At 41.1% G+C, this 26,394-nt stretch overlaps 1 protein-coding gene and 1 long non-coding RNA gene across 5 annotated transcripts in view; one reads left to right on the forward strand and one right to left on the reverse strand.

Annotated features, from left to right (window-relative positions):
- Positions 1–26,394, forward strand: part of LOC129471526 (uncharacterized) — a 46,168-nt gene that overhangs the window by 19,426 nt on the left and 348 nt on the right. Inside the window, exon 4 of one of the 2 annotated variants that reach the window (XR_008653623.2) lies at positions 2,972–3,179. The exons of the other annotated variant lie outside the window; for it this stretch is intronic. This is a non-coding gene — a long non-coding RNA (uncharacterized lncRNA). Of the gene's footprint in view, positions 1–2,971; positions 3,180–26,394 lie in introns of those variants that run through there. 2 annotated transcript variants of the gene reach the window in all.
- Positions 1,774–25,266, reverse strand: POPDC3 (popeye domain containing 3). Of its 3 annotated transcripts, none has more exons than XM_055260174.2 (4): positions 25,085–25,266; positions 4,902–5,637; positions 3,177–3,285; positions 1,774–2,242 (listed from the first exon to the last, which is right to left on the reverse strand). In XM_055260174.2, exons 2-4 carry the CDS (start codon positions 5,384–5,386, stop codon positions 1,961–1,963), a joined length of 876 nt encoding a protein of 291 aa, XP_055116149.1. In that variant the 5' UTR covers positions 5,387–5,637; positions 25,085–25,266; the 3' UTR covers positions 1,774–1,960. The 3 variants fall into 3 exon arrangements, with proteins under 3 accessions (XP_055116149.1, XP_055116141.1, XP_063476052.1); XM_055260166.2 differs by lacking the exon at positions 25,085–25,266 and adding an exon at positions 21,414–21,505; XM_063619982.1 differs by lacking the exon at positions 25,085–25,266 and adding an exon at positions 18,067–18,083.

Consider the following 26,394-nt stretch of genomic DNA (forward strand, 5'->3'; position numbering starts at 1 on the left):
AAAACTGCTCTTGTTAAGTTCCCCAGTGACTTCCATGTTGCTTAACCCGATGGTTCATTCTCGGGCCTCTCAGCCACATCTGAGACAGTTCATTACTCCCTTCTCCCAGAAATTCTCTTTGCTTGGCTTCCAGGATCCCAGCCTCTTCTGATTTTCTTTCTACCTCATTGGCTGTTCTTCCTCAGATCGTTTGCTGACTCTTCCCCCATCTTTGTCCCCTTAACAATGGAGTGCTCCAAGGCAAGCCCTCAGACCATTTTTCTTCTGAATCTACACTCACTCTTTTGGCCATCTCATGGAGACTCATGGCTTTAAATACCATGTATATGTTAAATACTCCCAAAGCTGTCTCTATAGCCCAGACTTTTCTTTGGAACTCCAGGCTCCTATCTCCAGCTATCTACTCTACTTCAGTGTCTAGCAGGCATCTCACTCTTAATCCTCATTTTACTTTCCAAGTCCACTCTTTTCTCTCCTCCCCCTAGTCTATTCTCAGCAGGCTAGCCAGAGTTATCCTATTAAACCATGGGGCAGATCATATCACTCTTCTACTTCAGACCCTACAGTGGCTTCTGGTCACTCTTAGAAAAAATCAAGGTCCTTACCATGACTTATTGAGGCCTTATCCAGTCTGCCCACAGTTACTTTCTGTTCATTCTGTGCCAGCCACGCTAGCCTTCCAGCTGCTCCTGGAACAGGCCAGTCATGCTCATGCCTAAGGGCCTGCTCAGTTGCTGTCCCCTTTGCCCAAATTGCTCTTCCCCCAGATATCTGCATGGATTCTTCCATTGCCTCTTTCAGGTCTTCATTCAAACATTCCTTTTTGTGGAGGCTTTCCTTGACCACCCTATTAAAATTGCAATGCCCTTTCTTATCCACCTTCTCTAATTTATCACTCCCCTTGGGACTATCACCTTCTAAATATTTACTGATTTACTTTATTATGTCTCCCGCATCCCCAGAATGTAAGCTTTATGAGGGGTGGGATCTCCATCTGTTACCTGATGTATCCCCATGCCCATGTCAGCACCTAGAGCCATAGAAGGTGCTCAGTACACACTTGTTAAATATTTGATAATGTATCTCTGTATCAAAGAACATAGTCTGCATGTGATCTTCAGAAAACCAGTTTTCCAAAGGAAGGGATCAGATCTCCAACTAGGGTTCTTTCTTAAGTTCTTCACAAAGCTGAAGCACTTGCTGTGAGGCAGACCCTTGTGTTTGTGTGGTGGGCTGAGCATTCCCTGTGAACCCTCGCTGCCCATTCAACACCACTGAAAGCTCTTTCTGCTGAACACGTGAAACTGAAACACCGTGCAACATTTTTACTATTGGTTCAGGAGTACTCTTTGGACTTAGTAATCATCAGGCAGCTTTGTTTTCAAGGAAATGCTTCTTTTTAAATGTTATTTCATTTGCAGCAATAAAATAGGCTTCAAGATTCACATATTATTATCTCTTGCATTTATTCTACTTTTTAGTCATATCAAGTAACTGCACATTTAAAATAAATAATTGCTTTCACTGGAGGTTGTAGCAAAAAAGTGAATTCCGGAAATGCTTATGTGGACAGTAGCAACTGGGCTGAGAATACTTGCTGGCTGTTTCTTGAGAAGCAACTCCTGAGTCTATAGGGCAAGACAATGCATTTGAGAATATGTGAGAAAAGAGTTGAGAATGTGGAAGTTCATTCTCCCAGTTTTGATGCAGAAAAGGGCAAATTGCCCATAGTTATCCACCCCCTCCCCAATTATAATAATGAGAAATACAAGAAAAATTTGTAAAGAAGTTTATTCACAATGTAGTTGTTGAAAGGAATAAAACAGTTGGCAATGGCATCTCGCTTCTAAATTTGATTTATAAAAACATTAGGGAGCTCTTTTTTTGTATTTTGCTATTTCATTTGGGGAATGATGAAGAGAGAGTCTTTTTTTATACTTATAAATTTCAGACTTTGATATCATTTATCACAGTATCGTCTGGAATTCCGAAAATGTTGTGTCAGGGGTGATCTGCGTATTTCTGGACTTGACATTTGATAGAAGTTGGGTAGCCGAATATCATAGTGATATCTTTTTCCTATATATACCCTGTCATTCAAGGCATAGAGTTTATCTGCAATGTCACTGCCAATTAGCACTGAAAACAGGCGGGAGATATAACGATGCTGAGCAAAGAGCAGATACAATTTCTTTCTCCTCCAAGACACATATCGACAATCAGTTTCTGCAGTGAGGGTTACCTAAAAAACACAAGATCACACATAAACAGATGTGGAAGCAAGAAAACTTCTCTCACATTTTTTCTACCCCAAATGTTAAATTAATTTCACCTGCTGCCTTTTTTAGGTTGAAAAAGCCCACTGACCTACAATATATTGCAAAAATAGAAACTACAAAATTTGTTACTACATACGTAATTTATAATATGAATAATCACAATGTTCTAGCCATCTTCAATCTGTTTTTCTAAGTTCCAGTATCTACATTTCTTTTATTGAAGGGAAAAAAAAGTTGGTTGATGTTACAGAAATATTTCCAAGTCAATTCTGAAGACTATGGACATTTAACCTTAATGCAGTTTCTGCAGTAGAAAATAGAATTTATATACCTAATTTGCATACATATTTGAGTTTGTTGCATACACACATATATTTATTAGAAAACTGTGTAACAAAATAAATGAAACCTGCTGAAATGATTATCTTTCAAAACTGCCAGACATGACAGCAGAGTAATGACAGTAAGTTTAGCATTCTGTTGCTGGAAAACAACTGAAATCCACTGGCATTTTAAGTTTTAAAAATCATTTATTTTTTAATAAGTGCAGTTTTTTGTTCTTGATTGATGTTTTCTAGACGTCGCATTAGCAGTGTTTAGTCAAATCTCAATTATATTTTAATTCCTAAATATGCAGTTATGCAAAGTAAAGCTTAAAGTATTGATCACAGCCTCCTTCCTGTCATATGTAGCACCTGTTCTTCTCATCACTGGACCTATAAAGTGGCATTAATCATCAGGAGTCCAGCAGAATTGGGAAAGTCATGTATGCTGCAAAGTACATTCCAAAGTCTTAAAATATTCTTGTCTTACCCACTGTTCTGTTTATTTGTTTACTTATTTTTAAACAAACATCTGTTTGAAAGAGGGAGTGCTGTGTGTTCTGGTATCCTTTACCTGAAAAATGCCTTCCTCTGTGGGTCTCAGTGAATCCCACTCAGGAGAATCCAGGAACTGAAGGGGGAAAATGTAATGCAGAAATTCGCCATCAACTGTCACTCTGATCCTATCATAACACAAGAACAACATTTATAAGGGAAGGAGAAAGAGAGCACATAATTGGGGAGGGGTGGGGGGTAGAGGAAGTGTATTTCAGATCCCTGATGACTCTTGCCCTTTATGATTTTGAAAGGCAAAATATTAAATTCATACATTATAATAAGTGACATAATATCCTGTAAGATTCATGTTATCATGTTCCTTACATAGTCAGGATTCTGGAATATTGAGTGAAATTCATCAGAAAATTCATCAAGTTGTACATTTATGATATATGTCCATTTATGTGTGCATATTATACTTCAATAAAACATTTTAATGGACTCTGTCGGATTTTAAATTAAGTAGGGAAACATTTAAGAACATAGAGGAGTTCTGCAAATACCTCTGTAAACCAAATTTTTATTTTTTATTTATTTATTTATTTATTTTTTGAGACGCCGTCTCACTCTGTTGCCCAGCGTAGAGTGCAGTGGCACGATCTCGGCTCCCTGCAACCTCCTCCTCCCAGGTTCAAGCGATTCTTGTGCCTCAGCCTCCCGAGTAGCTGGGGTTACAAGCGTGCACCACGATGTCCAGCTAAGTTTTTTGTATTTTTAGTAGAGACGGGGTTTCACCATGTTGGCCAGGCTGGTCTCGAACTCCTGACCTCAAGTGATCCACTACCCTCGGCCTCCCAAAGTGCTGGGATTACAGGCGTGAGCCACCACGCCTGGCCTGTAAGCCAAATTTTTAACTTTTTGAAAACCATGAGTAATCCCATTATTGTTTCCTCTCCCAAACTTTGTTTTCAAAGTTTATTTTATTTTATTTTTGAGACAGAGTCTTGTTCTGTTCCTTAGGCTGGAGTGTAGTGGCACGATTTCAGCTCACTGCAACCTGCGCCTCCCACACTCAAGCAACGCCTGCCTCAGCCTCCCGAGTAGCTGGGACTACGGGCACGTGCCACCATGCCTGGATAGTTTTGTTTCTGTATTTTTTCAGTAGAGATGGGAGTTTCACAGTGTTGGCCAGGCTAGTCTTGAACTGCTGACCTCAGGTGATTATCCTGCCTCGGCCTCCAAAAGTGCTGGGATTACAGGTGTGAGCCACCGCACCTGGCCTGTTTTCAAAGTTTAGATTTCTATATATGTTCCTGAAGTGTCTCCCCAGCCTGCTTCTCATGGGCAATTGCTAGAATTTACTGAAGAAAAAAAGATAATAATAAAATTTAAATGTTCTCTGTTACTTAAAAGAAAGCCCTATCAAAGAGTCTTTAAAATACTTTGCACGCCAATATAAGTATTCTATTAATTCAAGCTGACATCATCCTCTTCTTGACTTTCAGTAATTATCTAGGAAACAAATATATCACATAAACAAATTCACACTTTAATTTTAAGATTCATGTAATTTGATTTCTAAGATGAAATATTAAGGCTCTTGATTATTTTCTGCTTTAAGTAAAAAATGCCATACACTCTAAATGGCTATGTCTGTGACTCAAGTATCAAAGACTTCCTCAAGCCTCAGGGTGCTAAATGCCACCCAGGACTATGCGATACTGAGATGGAAAAATATAGTGGAAAGAAACACAAACAACTAATACTTGAGGAATGACATGCAAGCACCAAAGGTACAAACCTTCCTGAAACAAGCAAGGAGAGTTTATCAATGGAAGTTTTCCCCTGCATGGCATAACAGTGTTCCTTTTCCAAAGTAACCACTTCAGAGCTCAAAGCAATCGTTCTGAAGACAGGCAAAGAGATCCCCAGGGGCTGGAAAAGGGAGCTGTACAACACTTGGAATTCTCGGGCAAAGGTTATGCTGCGAACTTGATATGCAATATGAACAAATTGCATGAAGCAGATGACAAACAGTACAAAATTCCAGGAAAATATGTCAGCTGCACAGACATCTACCCAAGCCCAGACAGCAGAACAGAGAAAACCCAACCCCAGCAAACTGAAGACGTAAAGGAGCCCGAAGAATCCACTGCCACCCATGAAACCTACTACAAATAAAATACTGGCAAGATGATAAATGGCTCCTTCGGCCTCTTGCTTCCAGGTTGTGCAGATTGGGTGTTCATCTATTAGGTTCTTCCATAAACTTGAATTTCTTTCCATGGCTGTATTACTGCCTGCTTCACTTTTCAGTTGACTTTAGATGACACTGAAACAGGTAACTAAGTCCTTTGGTTTTCCATCGTGAGAGTTTTGCGCAGTCTTCACAAAACCAGAGAAAAAAGACACTGAAGTTGATGCTGATTAAAGGCTTCGTGTGTATGGATCTTGTAAAACTAAGAATCCCATGCTCGCTTCTTTAAGTTCATCTGGGCTCCTGATTTGGATCCAGTCTGCAAATATTTTGGTATTTCCTATGCAAGAGGAAAAAAGATAAAGGATCTAATTAAACAAAAAGGAGAATTGTGAGGTATATTTAATGATCAGCAGCATTACTTAGCAAGCTGACCTCCTATTTTCTATGAAGTTAGAGTATTTTAAGCACAAATGCTGATGGGTGTTAAATTTCTATGGTATAAAAAGTATATTTATTAAAATTAGCTACATATTTTTCAAGGTAGCTAAGTGCTCTATATTAATCCTGTCTCTATGGGAGTGATTCAGTGTACCCCAGAATCACTCGGGACAGTGACTAAAAATGCGGGCTGGGCGAGGTGGCGTGTGCCTGGAATCCCAGCCCTTTGGGAGGCTGAGGCGGGTGGATCACTTGAGGCCAGAAGTTCGAGACCAGCCTGGCCAACATGGCAAAACCCTGTCTCTACTAAAAATACAAAAATGACCCATTCGTGGTGGCGTGCACCTGGGATCCCAGCTACTCAGGATGCTGAGGCACAAGAATCGCTTTACTTTGGGAGACAGAGGCTTCAGTGAGCCGAGATCGTACCACTGCACTTCAGCCTAGGCAAAAGAGTAAGACTCTGTATTTATATAAATATATATATATATATATATATATATATATATATATATATTTGCAGATTCATGGACTGCTTCCAGATACATGAATGAGAATCGTTGCAGGTGGGGCCCAGATGTTTGTATTTTAAGCTCCCCATGTGATTCTGATGTGTTAATCCATGGTCCTCCATGGCCCACCCTTTGAGGGATACTGTCTGATAATAGGTTATTCACTCTTTACACATTAATTTGAGGCTTAGAGAGGTCAGGTAATTTATCCAAGGCCACACAGTGGTCACTGGCAGAGCAGAACTTTGGCACTCATGCCCATGTGCTGGGTCCAATCATGTGGCCTCTCATGAAAGATTTTTAAATTTGGCATGATAAGGAACGCTACTATATCAATAAACATAAGAAACAGAAGTCACATTCTAAGAGCATTAATTGACTATGAAAATGTTTAATAAATTAGATTGAAATTATTTGAGAAACATAAATGTAGTACTACTTTGTTGTATTAGTGGTTATTTCAGGTTAAAGGTTGCATCATATGACTAAATAAATATTAATATTCCTGTTACTTACGCATTTATTTACCAGATGGTCAAAAATATTACCAACTCTGTTCCTCTGCACATACATTCTCTACTCTTTCAGCCATATGGTGGAAATGCTAATATGTAATCTGAGTCAGGAGAGCATTAGCCATCATGACAGAGCTACAGGATATATGTATCATTTGCCACCCGGTTTCCTAACAATAAATGATTTCAATGTAAAGCATTGATGACATTGATTTTTTAAAACAATGGTAACATTCAAAAGCCTTGAACTGGTGTGCTATATTTAGTTTTATTTTTGAAATAGATTATTTCCAGCACACCTGTTAATAAACTATCAGATATCACAGATCTTGCCCCATAGGAGAAAAAATACACAGAGGTGAAAATGACTTAGCTGGAGTAAAAAACGGAACAGTGTAATCACCAACAGAAGTAGAAATGGAAATAAAGGAGCTGTTGTTGAAGTTCCTGATTTTTCATCTTGGATAGTGATTCTTTTCTCAGTAAGTAATGACTTTAAGAACACTGCCAGGTGAATCATTTAAAAAAAAAAAAAAAGACTTAACAACTTATAGTCATATTGTTGTTTTTGCTTGTTTTCAAATACATTTCAAACATCCTGCATATCCCTAATTATTCTCCCCACCAATGAATCTACGAGATGATGGTGATGAAATTCAAGACAGGCCAGCATCCTGAACATGTTCAATTTCTCCTCTTTTAAACAAAGCACAAAATTCTATTCTACTGGATATTACAACAAAGAAAAATTATTTTTAAAATACAATGAGTAGTGAGAACTGCAAAATACCAGGCTGGAAATGTCAGTCTCCCTGCTGTTTCAAAACTAGGGTATTTTAAATCAATCAATTCTTCAGGATACCAAACACACCCACGAAAGCCAGTATTAAAAGGATTTGCTAGTGGAGCTCTGAACTTTGGTTTGAACTTCCTTAAAAATTTATAATCCTCAGCGAAATGTTAAAATGATGCTAATAGAGAAAGGCCATGTAAAATGTTCGTGGCAATTCAGAAGGGAACTTCTGGGAATCCTGTCTCCTTAAAAATCTTGATTTGTAGGATATATTGGGGCTCCTGCATTCCAGGGTCATGACCCATTATGATTATAAGGGGAACTGTGCTTCCGCCTTTTCTAATCTGCTTCGTTTCATTCAGCTGTTACCAAACCATCTTTTTATCCTTGATACTGTACTGCTCAATGCAGCGTGCTGACTTGCCCTGATTAAATTACTCCACACCCAGCCCTTCTTCACTTGTTATGTTTTTATTTGGTCACCAAAACAGATATGCTTTATTAGAAGTGGAAGAACTGACAGGGGCAGGTGATGAGCAGGAGTGTCCTTCTGACATGTGCCAGCAGCACTATATGAATGTCCAACATGATTCATCAACCAGCTGTCTGCCTTAAAGGCCTGTAAGCCTAAGGTCATGTTTTGCGTAAATAAATGCTGACATGCCAAAGTGGCACAATGGATTTCTTTCCTAAGCACTAGAGTTGATCTTCACTGCAAAACAAGTTAGCACACTGAGCTACAAATGATGAAGACAAACTTAAGTGCAAATAAACACAGTTGTTCCAAGCTCATCTGGGTTTTCTCTTTAAATTGTTAAGATTACGAGTTATAAAGGAATAAGAAATGTAAATGAAGATATGAGGATGCTCAATGAAATGCAAAGTAAACCTGCTGGCAAATTAGCTAGAAACTGCATTTATTGCAACAGAACTTCTGCATTTATTATCTCATTGCCACGAGGGAGGCAGAATCTAAATCATCATGCCCAGCTTACAAATGAGAAAAGAAGGGCACAGATTGGTTGAGTCTCTGGCTTCAGGTAAAACAGGTGGTGGCATGGAGCTCCAATTCCCCTCCACCCCTCTTTAGACCCTCTCCAACATTCAGTGCCAGCTCTCAAGACTGTGAATCAAATATTAATGTTTTGGGGAACTCAAATGGGATATTCTTCCAGGGCTGCTTTGCCAAGAAAATAAAAATCCTAACCATGGATATTTCAGACTTACCCTATATGTTCTTGTACTGTTCAGTCTGTAACTCTTAGAATACTGCTAGGGACACAGAGAGCCGCTCATGAATAATTTGCTGTATTATTCAATATTGACTGGTTTCCTCTCCTAGACTGAAATTCTAAAGGGCAGCAGGGGCAAAGACAAATGCTTTTGTATTTCTCAGCCCTAGCACTCCATAAGTTTGGCTTAATACATTGGTAAGAAGTGCAAGCACTCTGCCTTCTCCCTTCTCACTCTCTATCCGATGTAACAGATATTGTAACATCTTCTGTCATCTATGGGCACAGAATTGGGGGGATCCAAATGTCCAAGATGTTTAAGTGCAAAAACACAGAGGAGCTGGGGCATCACTTTTTCAAAATGCCTGGCACAACCCCAAATGCATAAGGGAATCCTTTTGTCTGTTCACAACCTTGAACTCCTTAAGAACAGTTTACTGCTTTGATTAAAAACAACGACTTGGGTAGTCAGTGGTATTGAGTGAGTTTTGGTTGCTAAGCAACCCACAAACTCAAAATTCCATCAATATTCTACTTATTAATTGGGATCAGCTCTCAACTTTGGCATGTGTTCCCTAAGCTAAATTCTCATTTTCTTAGTTTTTTCGACTTGTCCTTGAGGTGGTACATTTACCCAGCAACTATATGCCAGGCATATTTTTAAAATTATCTCATTTAACAACCCCAAGAGGAAAGTACTATTATCTCCATTTTGCAGATAAGAAAATTTAAATTCAGCGAAAAAGTAAGTTGTTCAATGTCACATTGCTTATAATGGAACTAAGATTCCACCCAAGAGAAGGGTTCTAGTCTTAGCTGTATCCCTAGATAGCTATGTGATTTTCATCTCCTTAGACCGGTTTCCTCATTGGTAAAATGAAAGAATTGGACAACATCATAAGAGCTCTAAAATGACATGACTCCATATGATGTGGAGCAGAAGATGATTCCAAACATGGGTCAAAATATAGAGCTGAGTGGCAGAACTGAATTAAGACTGCAGGTCTTAACACCAGGTGTTTGATTGGGGCCCAACTCCAGAGACTGTTACTTAACTGGCCTGTTTTGTCGCCGGGTCACTGAATTTTTTTCACAAACTTCCCAGGGATTTTGATGTTCAGCCAGGGTTAAGAATTGTTGAACAAATCCAAGAGATAGGAAGGAGGTGACAGGTGGGGGTGGGGGAGGGAAAAGAGACACCAGAACATTCCACAGAATAAAGGATCTGGATTTTAATCCTTGTTTTTAAGGAGCTGGAAAGGTACATTTCCTCTTCATGTGTTCTCACTTCCATCCTTTGTGAAAAGACGTTTTCCTTCCGTACACTCATCAGTCCAAAAGGGATGAAGGCTTGTGGACATTTTGCAGCAGTCTTTCCTGACCATGGTGGCCTGAAGTGCACCTTGTAAGCGGAGTTTTTATGGCCTTTATTATCTGTCTACGTAGCCTCCATCATAGATTGTGTCATACTGACCATTATGTATACTTTTCCTTTTTAAAGCATCACAATTTTTTAATTTTTTCAGTTGGGTTACATATTCAAGCATTTTAAAAAATGAACATAGATGGTTTTGTGTGTGTGTGTGTGTGTGTGTGTAGAATAACAGCTTTGATCATTTTGTGTGTGTGTGTGTGTGTGTGTGTGTGTATTTGAAATTTTCCTCTGTCTAGCACAAAGTGGTCTTTAGTAAACATTCACTAATAAAGACAAGAGTGCACAGGTAGAAAAACAGTGTTTGAAATAAGCTTGGGATAAGGGTTAATAAGTCAGAAAGCTCCTGAATCAACAGTGTAGGTGTTGAATTTAAAAAAAAAAAAGGGCAGCATGTATTAGACTATGAGGAAGAAGTGAAAGGATCTATTGAGACAGAGGAACAAAGAAGGGTTGAAGACATTTTGGGGTTATACAAGATCTTGAAGTTAGGGAAAAAGTCAGAGGAAAAAGGAACTCAGTTTTAGCCATGTTTAATCTGATGCTCTGAGTCTAGTAGAATTTACAGCAGAGGATAAGGGGTAGGATAAAGGGGGAGAGATTTAGCAGTTACTATCACACAGGTCAATGCTAATAAAAACTAGGGTTGTTAAAATTATTGAAAAACAGCATAGGGAGAAATGAAAGTGTTCACAATAGATTGTGAAGACTGTACAAAAGTAAAGAATAGGCTGGGTGTGGTGGCTCACGCCTGTAATCCCAGCACTTTGGGAGGCTGAGGAGGATAGATCACTTGAGGCCAGGAGTTCAAGACCAGCCTGGCCAACATGGTGAGATCCCGTCTCTACTAAAAATACAAAAATTAGCCAGAAGTGACGGTGGGTGCCTATAATCCCAGCTACTCGGGAGGCTGAGGCAGGAGAATTGCTTGAACCTGGGAGGCAGAGGTTGTAATAAGCTGAGATCGTGCCCCTGTACTCCAGCCTGGGCGACAGAGCGAGACTCAGCCTCAAAAAAAAGTAAAGAATATGTCATTAATGTTTATATCGATTACATATTGAAATGATAGTGTTTTAGAAACAGTGGGTTAAGTAAAACCTATTATTAAAGCTGTCTTCACTTGTTCTTACTTTAAAAACATGTTGCTTATGTGGCTTGCATTATATTTCTATTGGACAGTGCTGATCTAGAGTCTCTCAAGTAACAGAGAGAAGAAATGAAAAGACTTGGCATGATGCTGTGCAAACACTGCATATGTATAATGCATAAGTGTATAAATGTGGAAGAATTATCCAAGATTCAGAACAGAGTGTTGATGGAAATGTAAATGATATTGGTTACAACATTCATATGCTGCCATCAGTCAGATGTTACCCAAAGCATAGATGTCACCATCTGGTTTCTGCCTACAGGGGTGGCCAACCCCACTACAGCACTTTGCTCCTTTATCCTACCAAGGGAAGTATCACTTTTTTCCTTTTGCCTGAGGACAGTTCCCCTTTCCCAAGCAATTATATTACATGGTTTAATTTTCTCATTTCATCTTCTGATGTGGATTCCAGAGTATCCACACCAGCCTTTGCTTTCACACAATACTTGGAGACTCTTCATGTACCACCAGTCTCTCAGGCTGAAGCATGCTTTTGATCCTCCTTATCAATGAGATCTTGGAGTCTCCTGGAGACTTGAGGAAATCAGAGAACATGCCGACAGGCTACGCTGGACTTTTTTCTGTTCTCATGTCTCAGCTAACATCACATTTATCTCTATCCATGATTGATCTCTCATTTTATCACATACAGTCGTAGGCAGGATTCTAAGATGCTCTCAACATTCCTGACCTCCTGGTATACATGCCCTGTATCATTCCCTCTCCTTGAGTGTGGGTAGGACCTGTGAATGGAATGGAATAGATGCTCCCTTGATTAGGTAACATTATATGGCAAATGGTGGTGGAATAGTCACTCTCATGATTATGTTAAGTTATATAGGACTCCATCATAGGACTGGAGAGAGATTGGATGTCAGAGTGATTGACGTGCTCCTACTGGAAAAAGGCAAACATCCATAAGTGAACTGCCTGTGGGGTTTCCAAGGAAAGGAATGGCAGGTGGCCTCTATGAGCTTGAAGTCCCAGCCAACAGTTAGCAAGATAACTGGGACTTTAGTCCTATAACCACAAGAACAGTATTCTGTGAACCATCTGAGAAGCTTGGAAGAGGAGCCCAAACTCCAAATAAAAAGCTCAGTGTGTCTGACACCTTGACTGCAGGCTTGGGAGGTCCTGAGCAGAAGATCCAGTTCAACAGTGCCTGGACTCCTGACCCAAAAAAACTGATAACAAATATTTATTGTTTTAAGATGCTAAGTTTGTAGTCATTTTTTATACAGCAACAAAAAACTAAACACACACATAAACAGTTATAAGTACTCACTGTATATGCGGCTTTTCATTAATCTAATAATCTATATTTTATAATGGAATTAGAATATAGATCTGTGAAGCTGAAGACAGTCAATCCTTGCTAGATTTAAATCAGGAAAATCAGCTGAGAATCGTTCCTTGATAGAACCTGGAAAACAAGACCCTATGAGAGACCCTGGGAATTACATTAAATTCACTGTGGTTCCCAGTGTCACTGAAGAGGTTTTCCTTTCATATAGTCAGGCAGTCACCATACTGTTAAGCATTTGAACACATGGGCAACTTCCAGAATAGTTATGACATTCATATACAAATCTCCAAAATTCCTGGAATACCATGTTTTCATGGTTGACTTTCAGATCAGTCAGTTCTTTGTAACATTGAGCCATAAAGATAGGGCAAATACTTAATGTTTTACATATATTCAGAGATTGACACTCAAAATACAGCCCAGAGAAACTCAAAAGAATTAACTCTGTATTTCTTCAAATTGTGTGATGCCACCAAGGCCAGATGACTTCAGCATTGGGAAGGCAATATCCAGCTGTCATCTTCATGATCCTCATTTGCTACTACTAGCATCTAGCATTTACTGAGAAGATAGTTTTATTGTCCAGTTTTTAAAGATGAGAACATTGAGGTATTAGGAAAGTTAAGTTGGTTACCTAAGGAAACATGAATGATAGAGCCCAGATTCACTCTTAGGCAGGCAGATGCCGTGTCTGCTCTCTTTACCACCAAAATATCCTGCTACATATACAATTTCAATAAATATCTGGACTTACTGGAACAAAACAAATCAACGACATTCTTATTTTCTTTCTTCAGTTTAGATTAAATAATTTAAATGTCTTCTTGAGAAGCTACAGTTTTTTAAGGCACAGAGGGATAGGAGGGTAGGTCCTACCAGTTGAGTCACTCAGCCCTGTAGTTGCGAAAATCCTTAATTTCAGGAAGCAGCAGTAAAGTCTCTACTTCTCAAGCTTGCCATTAGACTGTTTTAAATAACTGACAGACTCTGCTCAAGTTCTTCTGACTTCTCCATATCCTGGAAATGGTTAAAGGCATAAGCAGGAAGCCATTCCCTTTTGATGAGCTGCTATGACATCATGCAGTAAGTTTACTGAAGAGAGATTCCTGATGAAAGATGCAAGAGAAACTAGATACATTAAACAGTCGTTTCTTTATATGAATCAATGGTAGATAACGTTTGCTTTCCTTTACTCTAAGTGACCTGTATGCAGAAAATGAACTCACTTTTCCTATGTTTAGATCAAGTTTTCAAGTTACTTCCTGGCAAACAGCCCTAACAAGATCATGTATGATAGCTAATTGGCCATAATCTCTGCCTTTTCTTTTTTTCTGGCTAAATAACCAGGTAGACCACACATCTGGGTCAGGGGAGTCACATTAGGACTCTTTTAGTAGAGAGAATGCCAGATGTAGATATCACCCTTATTGTCTCAACAACATGACACTTAATAGCACTTCTACGCCACTTTCATCAACTAGAGTCAATTCTACTGTAACACAACAACATATGTGATCCTAAACAGTCACTGCACTATACTAAACTGTGCAATAACAACCACAGGGCTCACAAGAAAACGGGATTAGGAATATAACACTTAAAATCTTCATTAGTGGCACATTCTTTAAAAGATAGGAATTTAATAAAAACAATAGCACAGTTATATCTATCTATCTATCTTAAATGGTTAAAAATACACAAATATGGCACTTGATCTTAAAAAAAAAAAGGCCAAAAACTTGCTAGGGAAGTGGTATAGGAATGGTTGCAATTTGTGAGTTATGGTGAAGCAGTGGAAGAAGGAATAAAAACTGTGCTCTTTCTCAGCCCTTAAATCCTAGAATGAGCATGTTTTTATATAGGAAAGTTCACAAGTGTGAAAGGATAGCAAAGTGTAAATTTTCAGAATAATACATGGCAAACCAAGATAGCTGGTAGATGTTTGAGAGGTATGTGTTTGCATCTTGCATTTTGCATTTTGCATTTTGTGTATCCCTACATGGCTTAGGTCAGCTAGTTGCAATTTAATGCATTCACCCAGTGTTTTTTCTGGGTAAAACATGCATAAGCAAACACGAAAGTTGTATTATGCCCAAATCGTTCCCTAATATGTCAATTTTTTGGAATAATGCTTACTTTCAAAACATGCATTATAACATAATTAACTGTATCATTAGCTCTCAAATGGCCTTAAAAATATTGTGAATTAATATATGCAATAATTCAGGGCCAGGTACAGTGGCTCATGCCTATAATCCCAGCACTTTGGGAGGCCGAGGTAGGAGGATTGCTTGATCACAGGAGTTTAAGACCAGCCTGAGCAACAAAGTGAGACCCCAGCTCTACAAAAAATAAAAAATATTTGGTGGACATGGTGGCATGCACCTGTATTCTCAGCTACCCAGGAGGCTGAGGCAGGAGAACCACTTGAGCCCAGGATGTCAAGGGTGCAGAGAGCTGTGATCACACCACTGCACTCCAGCCTGAGCGACAGAGAAAGACTCTGTCTCAAATAATAATAATACTTATTATTATTATTCATTAAAAATCTGTCCTCATGGAGCCTGCATTTTAGTGAAATTCAAATGTTAACACTATTTAAGTCCAGTTTTCAAAACTGCGATCTATTTTAAATATTACTAACTAAAAATACACCTTATCTACAAATAAACTAACTAACACTTATTTCATTTATTTTATTATATTAGAGATGGAGTCTCCTTGTGTTTCCCAGCCTGGTCTTAAACCCCTGGACTCAAATAATCCTCCCGTCTTGGCCTCCCAAAGTGCTGGGATTACAGGTGTGAGCCACTGTGCCCAGCCATTAAAACTCATTTAAAGTCAGTTGTTGCAAAGCCAAAATTGACAAATGGGATCTAATTAAACTAAAGAGCTTCTGCACAGCAAAAGAAACTACCATCACAGTGAACAGCCAACCTACAGAATGGGAGAAAATTTTTGCAATCTACTCATCTGACAAAGGGCTAATATCCAGAATCTACAATGAACTCAAACAAATTTACAAGAAAAAAACAAACAACCCCATCAAAAAGTGGGCGAAGGCCATGAACAGACACTTCTCAAAAGAAGACATTTATGCAGCCAAAAAACACATGAAAAAATGCTCATCATCACTGGCCATCAGAGAAATGCAAATCAAAACCACAACGAGATGCCATCTCACACCAGTTAGAATGGCCATCATTAAAAAGTCAGGAAACAATGGGTGCTGGAGAGGATGTGGAGAAATACGAACATTTTTACACTGTTGGTGGGACTGTAAACTAGTTCAACCATTGTGGAAGTCAGTGTGGCAATTCCTCAGGGATCTAGAACTAGAAATACCATTTGACCCAGCCATCCCATTACTGGGTATATACCCAAAGGATTATAAATCATGCTGCTATAAAGACACATGCACATGTATGTTTATTGCGGCACTATTCACAATAGCAAAGACTTGGAACCAACCCAAATGTCCAACAATGATAGACTGGATTAAGAAAATGTGGCACATATACACCATGGAATACTATGCAGCCATAAAAAAGGATGAGTTCATGTCCTTTGTAGGGACATGGATGAAGCTGGAAACCATCATTCTCAGCAAACTATCGCAAGGACAAAAAACCAAACACCACATGTTCTCACTCATAGGTAGGAATTGAACAATGAGAACTCATGGACACAGGAAGGGGAACATCACACACTGGGCTGTTGTGGGGTTGGGGGAGTGGGGAGGGATAGCATTAGGAGATATACCTAATGCTAAATGATGAGTTAATGGGTGTGGCACACCAACATGGCACATGTATACATATGTAACAAACCTGCACATTGTGCACATGTACCCTAAAACTTAAAGTATAATAAAAAATAAATAAAGTCAGTTGTTGCATACTAAATTTTAAAGAAATGCTACATTTTAAAACAGTCTAAAGTCTTAATGAGACTAGAATCATTATCTTAAATTTCCTTTCATATCTGACCAAGTATTGATCAAGGATGCTCCACTAGTTGGTGGGTTTCCATGCATTATCAAGATTTAATATAAACTTGAAATGAACTCAAACAACAGAAAATAAGCTGAGATTCCACAAAATAAATTCCAAACAGAATGTGTTAAAGTGCTTCTGTTTATCTTTTTCTCATGGAGGTTAAATTTTCTTTATAACATAGGGGAAAAGGTACTATCTATCCTTCATGCATTGTGACTTCCAGAACAATTATAATGTAACATGTGTTTGGAACTTGAATTCTAACACCACCCCTCCTGCATCTTGAATGGAGGAATAAGTAATAATAACCAGCATCTGTTGAGTAGCAACCCTGTGTCAGAACCTGTGTGAACTACTACATGTATATTATTTCATAGCTCCAAAAATACTGGGGGCAGGAAGAAGGGGTAGTTATTTTCCTATTTTTCAAGCAAGAAAACCTCTTTAAGAAAGACTTGGCCAAGTTAGAATCCAAATATCCTCATATCTAACCTGCTTCTGTTTATACCATGCTACACTTTCATTTATAAATCAGTTACATTTTAATCATTTTGACAAGTACAGTGAATGAAGAAAACAGAGGAGAAATTAAAATAAGATAACATAATCATGGAGAACAAAGATGAGACAGTGTAAGAATAATTGGTGTCTTTGAAGTAGAGATTTACAAAATTGGAAAGAAAAAGCATTCATAATGGGAAAAAAAAAACCTGAAATTAAGAACAACAGACTATTCCAATAGAAAGAATAGAAATAGAAGGAATGCACCAGGTTCCATGAAAAATTGATACAGAACTTAACAATGACATAGCATGAATTACTACACTTCAGGAATATAAAGGATACTTTAGGACTCCAGGCAGAAAAAGCAAATCAATTGCAAGGAAGAAATTTTTTTTTAGACGGAGTTTCGCTCTTGTTGCCCAGGCTGGAGTGCAATGGCACATCTCAGCTCACTGCAACCTCCGCATCCTGGGTTCAAGTGATTCTCCTGCCTCACCCTCACAAGTAACTGGGATTAAAGGCGCTACCACACCCGGCTAATTTTTTGTATTTTTAGTAGAGATGGGGTTTTACAATGTTGGCCAGGCTGGTCTTGAACTCTTGACTTCAAGTGAGCCACCCGCCTTAGCCTTCCAAAGTGCTAGAATTACAGGCGTGAGCCACTGCGCCCAGTCAGAAATTTTGAAACCAAACTTAGACTTCTCTACAGCCACATTAGATGCTAGCAGTGAATGGAGCAAAGGCTATATAATCCGCAGGTAAGGAAACTGGCTCAAAAATGGTACAGCCAGCCAAATGGTCATTCAGGTACAGACGCTCCCCAATGTACAATGAACTCACAGTAAGTTGAAAATATCGTAAGTTGAAAAACACACGTTTGACTTACAGTATTCTCAATTTATGATGATGATGTGTTTACTTGGGTGTAACCACACCGAAAGTTGAGCATACTGACTGTGTATTGTCTCTGCACCATTATAAAGTTGAAAAATGGTTAAGTCAAACCATCGTGAGCCAGGGACTATCTGGAAAGAAACATGGGCATTTCAAACATAAAAATACACAGGAAATGAGCCCTTCTTGGAAACAAACAGACACACTGACAAAATCTAGCCAATCAAAGGATGAATCAAAAGTTGATACTTCAGATGCCATGGTAAAAGAACCAGTGATTCATAGTGATTTCATTTAGTTATAAAACTAAGACTAAATTATATCTGAAATGGCCAGGTGTGGTGTCTCATACCTGTAATCCCAGCACTTTGGGAGGCCGAGGTGGGTGGATCACAAGGTCAGGAATTCGAGACCGGCCTGAGCAACATGGTGAAACCCCATCTCTACTAAAAATACAAAAATGAGCTGGGCGTGGTGGCGCACACCTGTAATCCCAGCTACTCAGGAGGCTGAGGCAGGAGAATCGCTTGAACCCGGGAGGCTGAGGTTGCAGTGAGCCAACATTGCACCACTGCACTCTAGCATGGGCAACAGAGCAAGACTCCATCTCAAAAAAAAAAAAAAATTGTATCTGAAATGAAGTTTAAAAACACAATGCAAATGTTATAGATCCTCACAATATAAACATTTTTAAAATTGGGGCTGGGTATAGTGACTCATGCCTGTAATCCCAGCACTTTGAGAGGCTGGGGTGGGAGGATGCCTTGAGCCTAGTAGTTTGAGATCAGCCTGGTAACATAGTGAGACCCTAACTCTACAAAAAAAAAAAAAAAAAGCTGGGTGCCGTGGTGCGTGCCTGTAGTCCCAGCTACATGGGAGGCTGAGGTGAGAGGACTGCTTGAGCCTGGGAGGTTGAGGTTGCAGTGAGCTGTGATCATGCCACTACAGTCCAGCCTGGGTGACACAGTGCGACCCTGTCTCCAAAATTAAAAAAATAAAATACAGGCCGAGTGCAGTGGCTCATGCCTGTAATCCCAGCACTTTAGGAGGACAGGTGGGAGGATCACCTCATGAGGTCAGGAGTTTGAGACTAGCTTGGGCAACATGGTAAAAGCCCATCTCTACTGAAAATACAAAAATTATCCAGGCATGGTGGTGCATGCCTGTAATCCCAGCTACTCGGGAGGCTGAGGCAGGGGTATTGCTTGAATCCGGGAGGCAGAGGTTGCAGTGAGCTGAGATCGCACCACTGCACTCCAGCCTGGGGTGACAGAGTGAGACTCTCTCTCAAAAAATAAATAAATAAATAAATAAATAAATAAATAAATAAATAAATAATAAAAATTGGGATATGAGTAGAAGTGAAACTATAGGTAATGTAAAACTACCCAGTGCTCCATCCTATAGCAGGGAGCCTCTGACTGTCTAAATTAATGTATGTTTAAAAAATCTTGTCCTTCCTTCCTTCCCTCCTTCCTTCCTTCCTTCCTTCCTTCACAGGGAGCCTCTGACTGTCTAAATTAATGTATGTTTAAAAAATCTTTTCCTTCCTTCCTTCCTTCTTTTCCTTTCTTTTCCTTTCTTTTCTTTTCTTTTGTTCCCTCTGTGGCCCAGGCTGGAATCTAGTCGGCTCGCTACAGACTCCCTGCCTCTGGCTCCCGTGATTCTCCTGCCCCGGCCTGCGGGCTGCCTGGGATTGCCAGCGCGCGCCACCACCGCTGCCTGCTTTTTCTCCTTTGGCTGGAGGCGCGGTTTCGCCATGTTGCCCAGGCTGGTCTCCAGCTCCTGACCCCGAGTGCTCTGCCCGCCTCGGCCTCCCGAGGTGCTGGGACTGCAGATGGAGTCTCGCTCACTCGGTGCTCGGTGTTGCCCGGGCTGGAGTGCGGTGGCGTGGTCTTGGCTCGCTGCAGCCTCCGCCTCCCAGCCGCCTGCCTTGGCCTCCCAGGGTGCTGGGATTGCAGCCCCTGCCCGGCCGCCGCCCCGTCTGGGAGGTGGAGAGCGTCTCTGCCCAGCCGCCCCGTCTGGGAAGTGAGGAGCGCCTCTGCCTGGCCGCCCCGTCTGGGAAGTGAGGAGCGCCTCTGCCCGGCCACCCATCGTCTGGGAAGTGAGGAGCGCCTCTGCCCGGCCGCCCATCGTCTGGGAAGTGAGGAGCGCCTCTGCCTGGCTGCCCCGTCTGGGAAGTGAGGAGCGCCCCGTCTGGGAAGTGAGGAGCGCCTCTGCCCGGCCACCCATCGTCTGGGAAGTGAGGAGCGCCTCTGCCCGGCTGCCCCGTCTGGGAAGAAGTGAGGAGCGCCTCTGCCCGGCTGCCCCGTCTGGGAAGAAGTGAGGAGCGCCTCTGCCCGGCCGCCCCGTCTGGGAAGTGAAGAGCGCCTCTGCCCGGCCGCCCCGTCTGGGAAGGGTGGAGCGCTTCTGCCTGGCTGCCCTGTCTGGGAAGAAGTGAGGAGTGCCTCTGCCCGGGTGCCCCGTCTGGGAAGAAGTGAGGAGCACCTCTGCCTGGCCACCCCGTCTGGGAAAAAGTGAGGAGCATCTCTGCCTGGCCGCCCCATCTGGGAAGTGAGGAGTGCCTCTGCCCAGCCACCCGGTCTGGGATGTGGGGAGCGCCTCTGCCCGATTGCCCCGTCTGGGAGGGCTACCACAGAGGCCAGAAGCAATGTAGGGGCTGGACATGGTGGCTCACACCTGTAGTCCCAGCACTCTGGGAGGCCAAGGCGGGTTGATCACTTCAGGCTAGGAGTTCGAGACCAGCCTGGCCAACATGGCGAAACATATGAAAAATACAACAGACAAACCAACCAACCAACCCAGCGACAACAAAACAGGTCTACTCTGGAGTCATACTCTAATTTTTTCTATTTTCCTCCCTTTCTGATCCTTTATCCCACTTTCTTTTTCTTCCTCTTCCTTCTCCTTCTTCTTTGTCAAATAGAGGATTGAGTTATTATCATTCATCCATATAAAGTCCCTCTCTCATTTATTTTCTTTAATTCCCACTCCCCATTTCTATTCCCTGTCTTCCCATGTGCAACCTTCCTAATATGTTTGATACGCATCTTTTTGTTTGTATGTATTTTTAGAAAATGTTTATTGGTTTGTGTGCAAAAAAAATTAATAAAAAACTTGATCTCAAGATGTATTCAGAATCTTTTCTCTTAGTTTGGAAGACTTGTTTAGAACCTGTTATCTCTAAGAATGAAGAAATACTGATGTCAAGTTCAGCAATTCCTTCACTTTCACTACAGTTTCTTCTGTTAAAATATAATTTTTTTTATTTTAAAAAGCATATACAGTATCATCCTGTTAAAAGAAAAACTTTAGATAAATTAAATTTAAACAGTTTACCTGAGCAACAAACAACTCACGAATCAGGCAGCACTCACAACCAGAAGAGGTTCACAGAGCTCTATCCAGCAGCATGAGCTGCAGTTTTTATACACTGATCACAGAAGTAAAAAACCGAAATCACTCGACTGGCTACAGCTCTGTATCTGCTTTATTTGGGCATAGTGTGATGAGCTGGCTGCCTGTGATTGGCTGAAACCTGGCTATTACAAAAAATACACTGTTGAGTTAGTTTTCTGTTTGTTTATGTACAAAGTTAGTCAGTTTTTCACATAGGGACTCAAAGTAGGGAGAAAGCCTCAGGCTAATGGCCTCCTGCTTATTTAACAATTCTATTTTTTATAAAAGCATTTCTTTTTAATCTTTTGACATATCCTTATTTTTTATTTGTTTATTTTTATTTTTTATTTATTTATTTATTTTTTTTTTTGAAAGAGTCTTGCTCTGTCACCCAGGCTGGAGTGCAGTGGCGCGATCTTGGCTCACTGCAACCTCCACCTCCCAGGTTCAAACAGTTCTCTTTCCTCAGCCTCCCAAGTATCTGGGACTACAGGCGCATGCAACCACGCCTGGCTAATTTTTGTATTTTTAGTAGAGACACAGGGTTTCACCACGTTGGCCAGGCTGGTCTCAAACTCCTGACCTCAGGTGATCCGCCCGCCTCAGCCTCCCAAAGTGCTGGGATTACAGGCGTGAGCCACCAAGCCCAACCGACATATCCTATTTGTGTAAAAATAGAAAGACATACGCAATGATTTTCACTTCATGTTAAAGATGAATATGTCTTGATAGTGGGATAGAAACCATTTTAACCTTTTTAAAAATAGCTGCATTATTTGTATTCTTATAATGATTTTGGGAAACAATATGGTGATTTTATACCAATGTAAAAAAATTTTAAATATAAACATTAAAAAAAAATCCACGAACCCAACAACCAGAATTAACAACCATCAACACTGTCATATTTTCTTTAGATTGTTTCATAATAAAAAAATATTCCACACAAAAAATTGAAGACTGCCATGGATTGTTCTCCAGGACCAGTCGTTGCCCATCCACTCCCTATATAGTACATAATTTATATTTCTCTATATTTAAATATTCACTAATTAAAAAATACAATGTAAAATGAAACATACAATGTAAAATGAAATCCTGGACTAGAAATAACTCAAAGTGGGGTTTTTTTTTCAGATTCACACTTAAATTTTTTTTCTGATAATTTTGAACACATACAAAAATAGAGAAAATAGTATACAACAAATTCCCATATACCTGTTACCCAGATTCAACAATTATCAAGATTTTGCCACATAGAATTTTTGAAATTAAAAGCAAAAGCTGTTATCTACAATTCAGCTGCAATTTGTTCAGCTAGGAAACAAACACCTTGCAAAGAAGACAGGAAGAACCAAGATCAGCTGTGCTCTTTCTCTGTGCAGGCACTAATTCCTACAAACACACATCCATTTAGGAGTCACAGCAACTCTGAAACCTACATATTATTGTCAGCATTGTTCAGAGTGGAGGATGAAGCTCAGAGGGATGGAGATTCTTCTATAAGCTTAGCCAGTTGCTTGTCCTTCCAATACTACCCCACAACACCTTCCTTCATGATCCCATCCTGGCCAATTTCAGTGTGCCAGAGTCACTGGAGGTTATTATTCTGTTGAAGAACACAAAATAAGAAAGTCTCGCTATAAGTCTGTGTGAATTAATCCCTGGATTCTCTGGGTTGGAGGAGGACCCTGCATTTTTATAGGTAATTTCAGTCAGGAACTTTCGGTTATTTATTTAATTTAGAAAACACCTAATGTAATTTTCCTTGTAAGACTTTTTCTTATAACTACTTAGATAAGAGGGAGAAACATTTTCTCTCTTCCTTTAAAACAATCGTATTGGTGATTCAATATACTCTTCTATTAATTGGAGAGAAATTCATTCTCTCGAGAGAGCTCATAACCCCAGCTGACCAATGACCATAATTACAAAATGTGATCTCAACGGCAGTTTACAGACTTTCAGATCTATCATGGATATTTCCAAAGCAGTTTTGAAATTTCTTGCCTGCCATGTTGCTTATGTGTTACGCTCACATACTGTAGCAAATGCTTCATAACATTCTTAATTCTTCCTGGAGACTGTTTCAAAATAAGTAGGCATCAGTGCTCTAGTGTCAACCGTGTTAGTCAGTCTTGTGGTGAAAAGTATGGGATTTTTGTTTCCCATGACACATTGTTATTTAATAGCATAGAATGTAACCATTTAGAGGCAGAAGATGCACCATGATTCAGCTATTCTGAGGGACTGATATGATTACAGAAACTCAACTATCAAATATTTCCCATTTAAATATATAAAATTTTGAGGACAGAGAATATCTTAGATTTCAATTAATATTTGTATCCCAAACTCCTGAAGACAAACACACACACACACACAGATTTTTCAGGACAGAAAAGAACCTCAGAGATATCTGGAATCTGGGATCAGCCAGAGCTCTTCATTTTGCAAATATGGAAACCGAGATCCAATTTTTTGTTTATATTTTCTGTCTCATGTAGTTCTTGTTTGGTTTCCTATTGTCACAAAGAACAATGCCAAGTTATTGTACTCACGAGGATATTTTCATGCAACAGTCCGTAGAATTAAAAACAAGAAGAAAAAAAAAATAGCCACTAAGTATGAACAGGCAACAATAATTTTTTAAGGCTGCTATAAAACTCAATTGCAGTTTGTAGGCTTGCAAATTCAAAATATCTAACTACCGGAATTAGAGTGAAAAGTCAGGAAGCAAAGAAGTTTAGTAGATCAAATTGCGTTCAAAAGTGGGCTTCTAATTCTACTTTTCCATTTATTATTTACAAACAGAATTTTTCACTTTCTGCAAATGTCTTCTGGCTAAATTTTTGGCACTGCCCCTCTTACTGTATTTTGATTGTGTCTTTCATCTTTGCCTAAAATACAGACCCTCAAAACTATACCACTGTAACCGACACGGTGATAAGACAATTTAGTGGTTGGCAAATTTCTTTTTTGGCAAGGGGATCCCCAAATAGAGAAAACAGGTCAGCGCGACCTTTGATGAGGCAGCTTTTTCGTACCCCCAACTCTGTGAGAACAGTGTGAGAGCACTGACACCAGTCAGGCCCTTTGCTTACAGACCGGGGGCGGGGGTGGGGGGAAGGAAACTCCTGGCGGTGGCATGACTTCCCCAGGACTGACAAGGGCCCCTAGGAACGGCTTTTCTCCCTTGCAAAACTGGCCTGTTTATTTGGGATCCAGGGTGCCTGGGGCCAGAGTAGGACCTGCGGGAGAAGATCGGGGAGGAATATTCGCCCAGAAGCCTCTAGGGCAGACGACTCGCGTTCTTCAGGGGTCGGCGCGGATAGGAACCGCAGCAGAGGATCCCCTAGACCTCCGAACTGTGAGGGGAGACACAGCCGGGACCCCAGACCCCGGACCCCAGGGCGCCGAGTTGACGGGAGCCGGGAAGGGAGCGGCGCGGGCAGCGCGGGAACGCAGGGCAGCCAGACGCAAGCGCTCGCAGGGGTCGGCGGCCCAGCAGAAGCCGCGCCCGCTAAGTTGCCCAAAGCGGCCGCGAGGTGCGAGGGTGCGGACACCTGCGGAAGGCGGCGGACGCAGCGCTCTCGGGCTCACCATCTTACCTTTCCTTCCCGGCCCTGCCCGGAGCTCCAGCCCGGCGCCCGCAGAAGTTTCCCGGCGGAGCGCGCTGGACCCGGGTGGCCCGCGCGGAAGCCCTCAGCGTCCGCCTCGCGAGTGCTTCGCCGCCCACCCCGCGGCGCCGGGCGCAGCGTGACCGCAGCGGGCTCCGGAGCGGCGCGGCGGCGCGGGCGGGGGCCAGGCACGGGCGCGCGCCCCGGGGCGCAGCCGGGTGGGCGGGCGCGGCGGCTGCGTCTGGGCCGGGGCAGGCGGTTCGGCCACCGGGGTGCGGGGCTGCGGAGAATCCTAGCGGCCGCTACGGACCAAAGTTTCCAAAGATGCGCTTCCCCAAGTGTACACCGCTCCCGGTTGTAACATACACCTAGTATTCACAGTCACACTGGGCAGGAGCAATGGGCTGGCTGCTGAACCAAGGCAACTGCACGCCGGCTCTCTCACCCCCGCTCCACACACACCGTAAACAAAATGAAGAGGTAAATCACCATAGTGGGGACGGGAATATTTGGGTGTATTGGACAGAGAGAGAGAGAGAAAGGTAAATATAGTATTTTTTTTTTTTTTTTAGAGATGGGTCTCGCTCTGTCACCCAGGCTGGAGTACAGTGGTGATCACGGCTCACTGCAATCTCGACCTTCTGGGCCCAGGCATCCTTCTGACTCAGCCTCCTAAAGCTTAGGATTGCAGGTGTGAGCCACCGCACCCAACCAATAAAATATCTATATTCAAATCAATGAACATCTCCAAAAGCAAATGAGTAAATGGCATAGACAATCATAAAAGGAAAAAATTTAAAAACACAAATGACAAAAAAGCTCATATCAGTAATAACCAAATGCATACAATTTTAAAGCAATGATCAGGTGCATTTTTTCTTCCTTTGCAATTAGCAAAGTTTTGTTTTGTTTTTGTGATGAAACAAACGTGAGGGTTGGTGACGACCAGTAAAACACGCCACTAATTTAAGAATGTCACCTCCTTTCTTCTAGTTTACTTTCATTTTATATAACCATATTGGTAACAGTGACTCCAGGAACAAGCATTTATTGAGCAATCAGTGTATTTTTTGAGCCCCAGGATAACCACAAAAACAGTGAATGTAGATGGTAAAATTAACTCCCTTTAATTGATGCTGGAACTGAGGATCAAGAAATACACATATTCTTACACCCCAGAAATGGCTAGAAACCAGTTGACTCCTAGGCCTTCACTCTTACTCTTCATTGCAGGGATTTGCTCAAATGTTGGAAATCCAGTTTGAACTGGATGTAGTCCATAGTGTGTGTGTGTGTGTGTG

The sequence above is a fragment of the Symphalangus syndactylus genome, chromosome 2 (assembly GCF_028878055.3).
Source record: "Symphalangus syndactylus isolate Jambi chromosome 2, NHGRI_mSymSyn1-v2.1_pri, whole genome shotgun sequence".
Classification (NCBI taxonomy): domain Eukaryota; kingdom Metazoa; phylum Chordata; class Mammalia; order Primates; family Hylobatidae; genus Symphalangus; species Symphalangus syndactylus.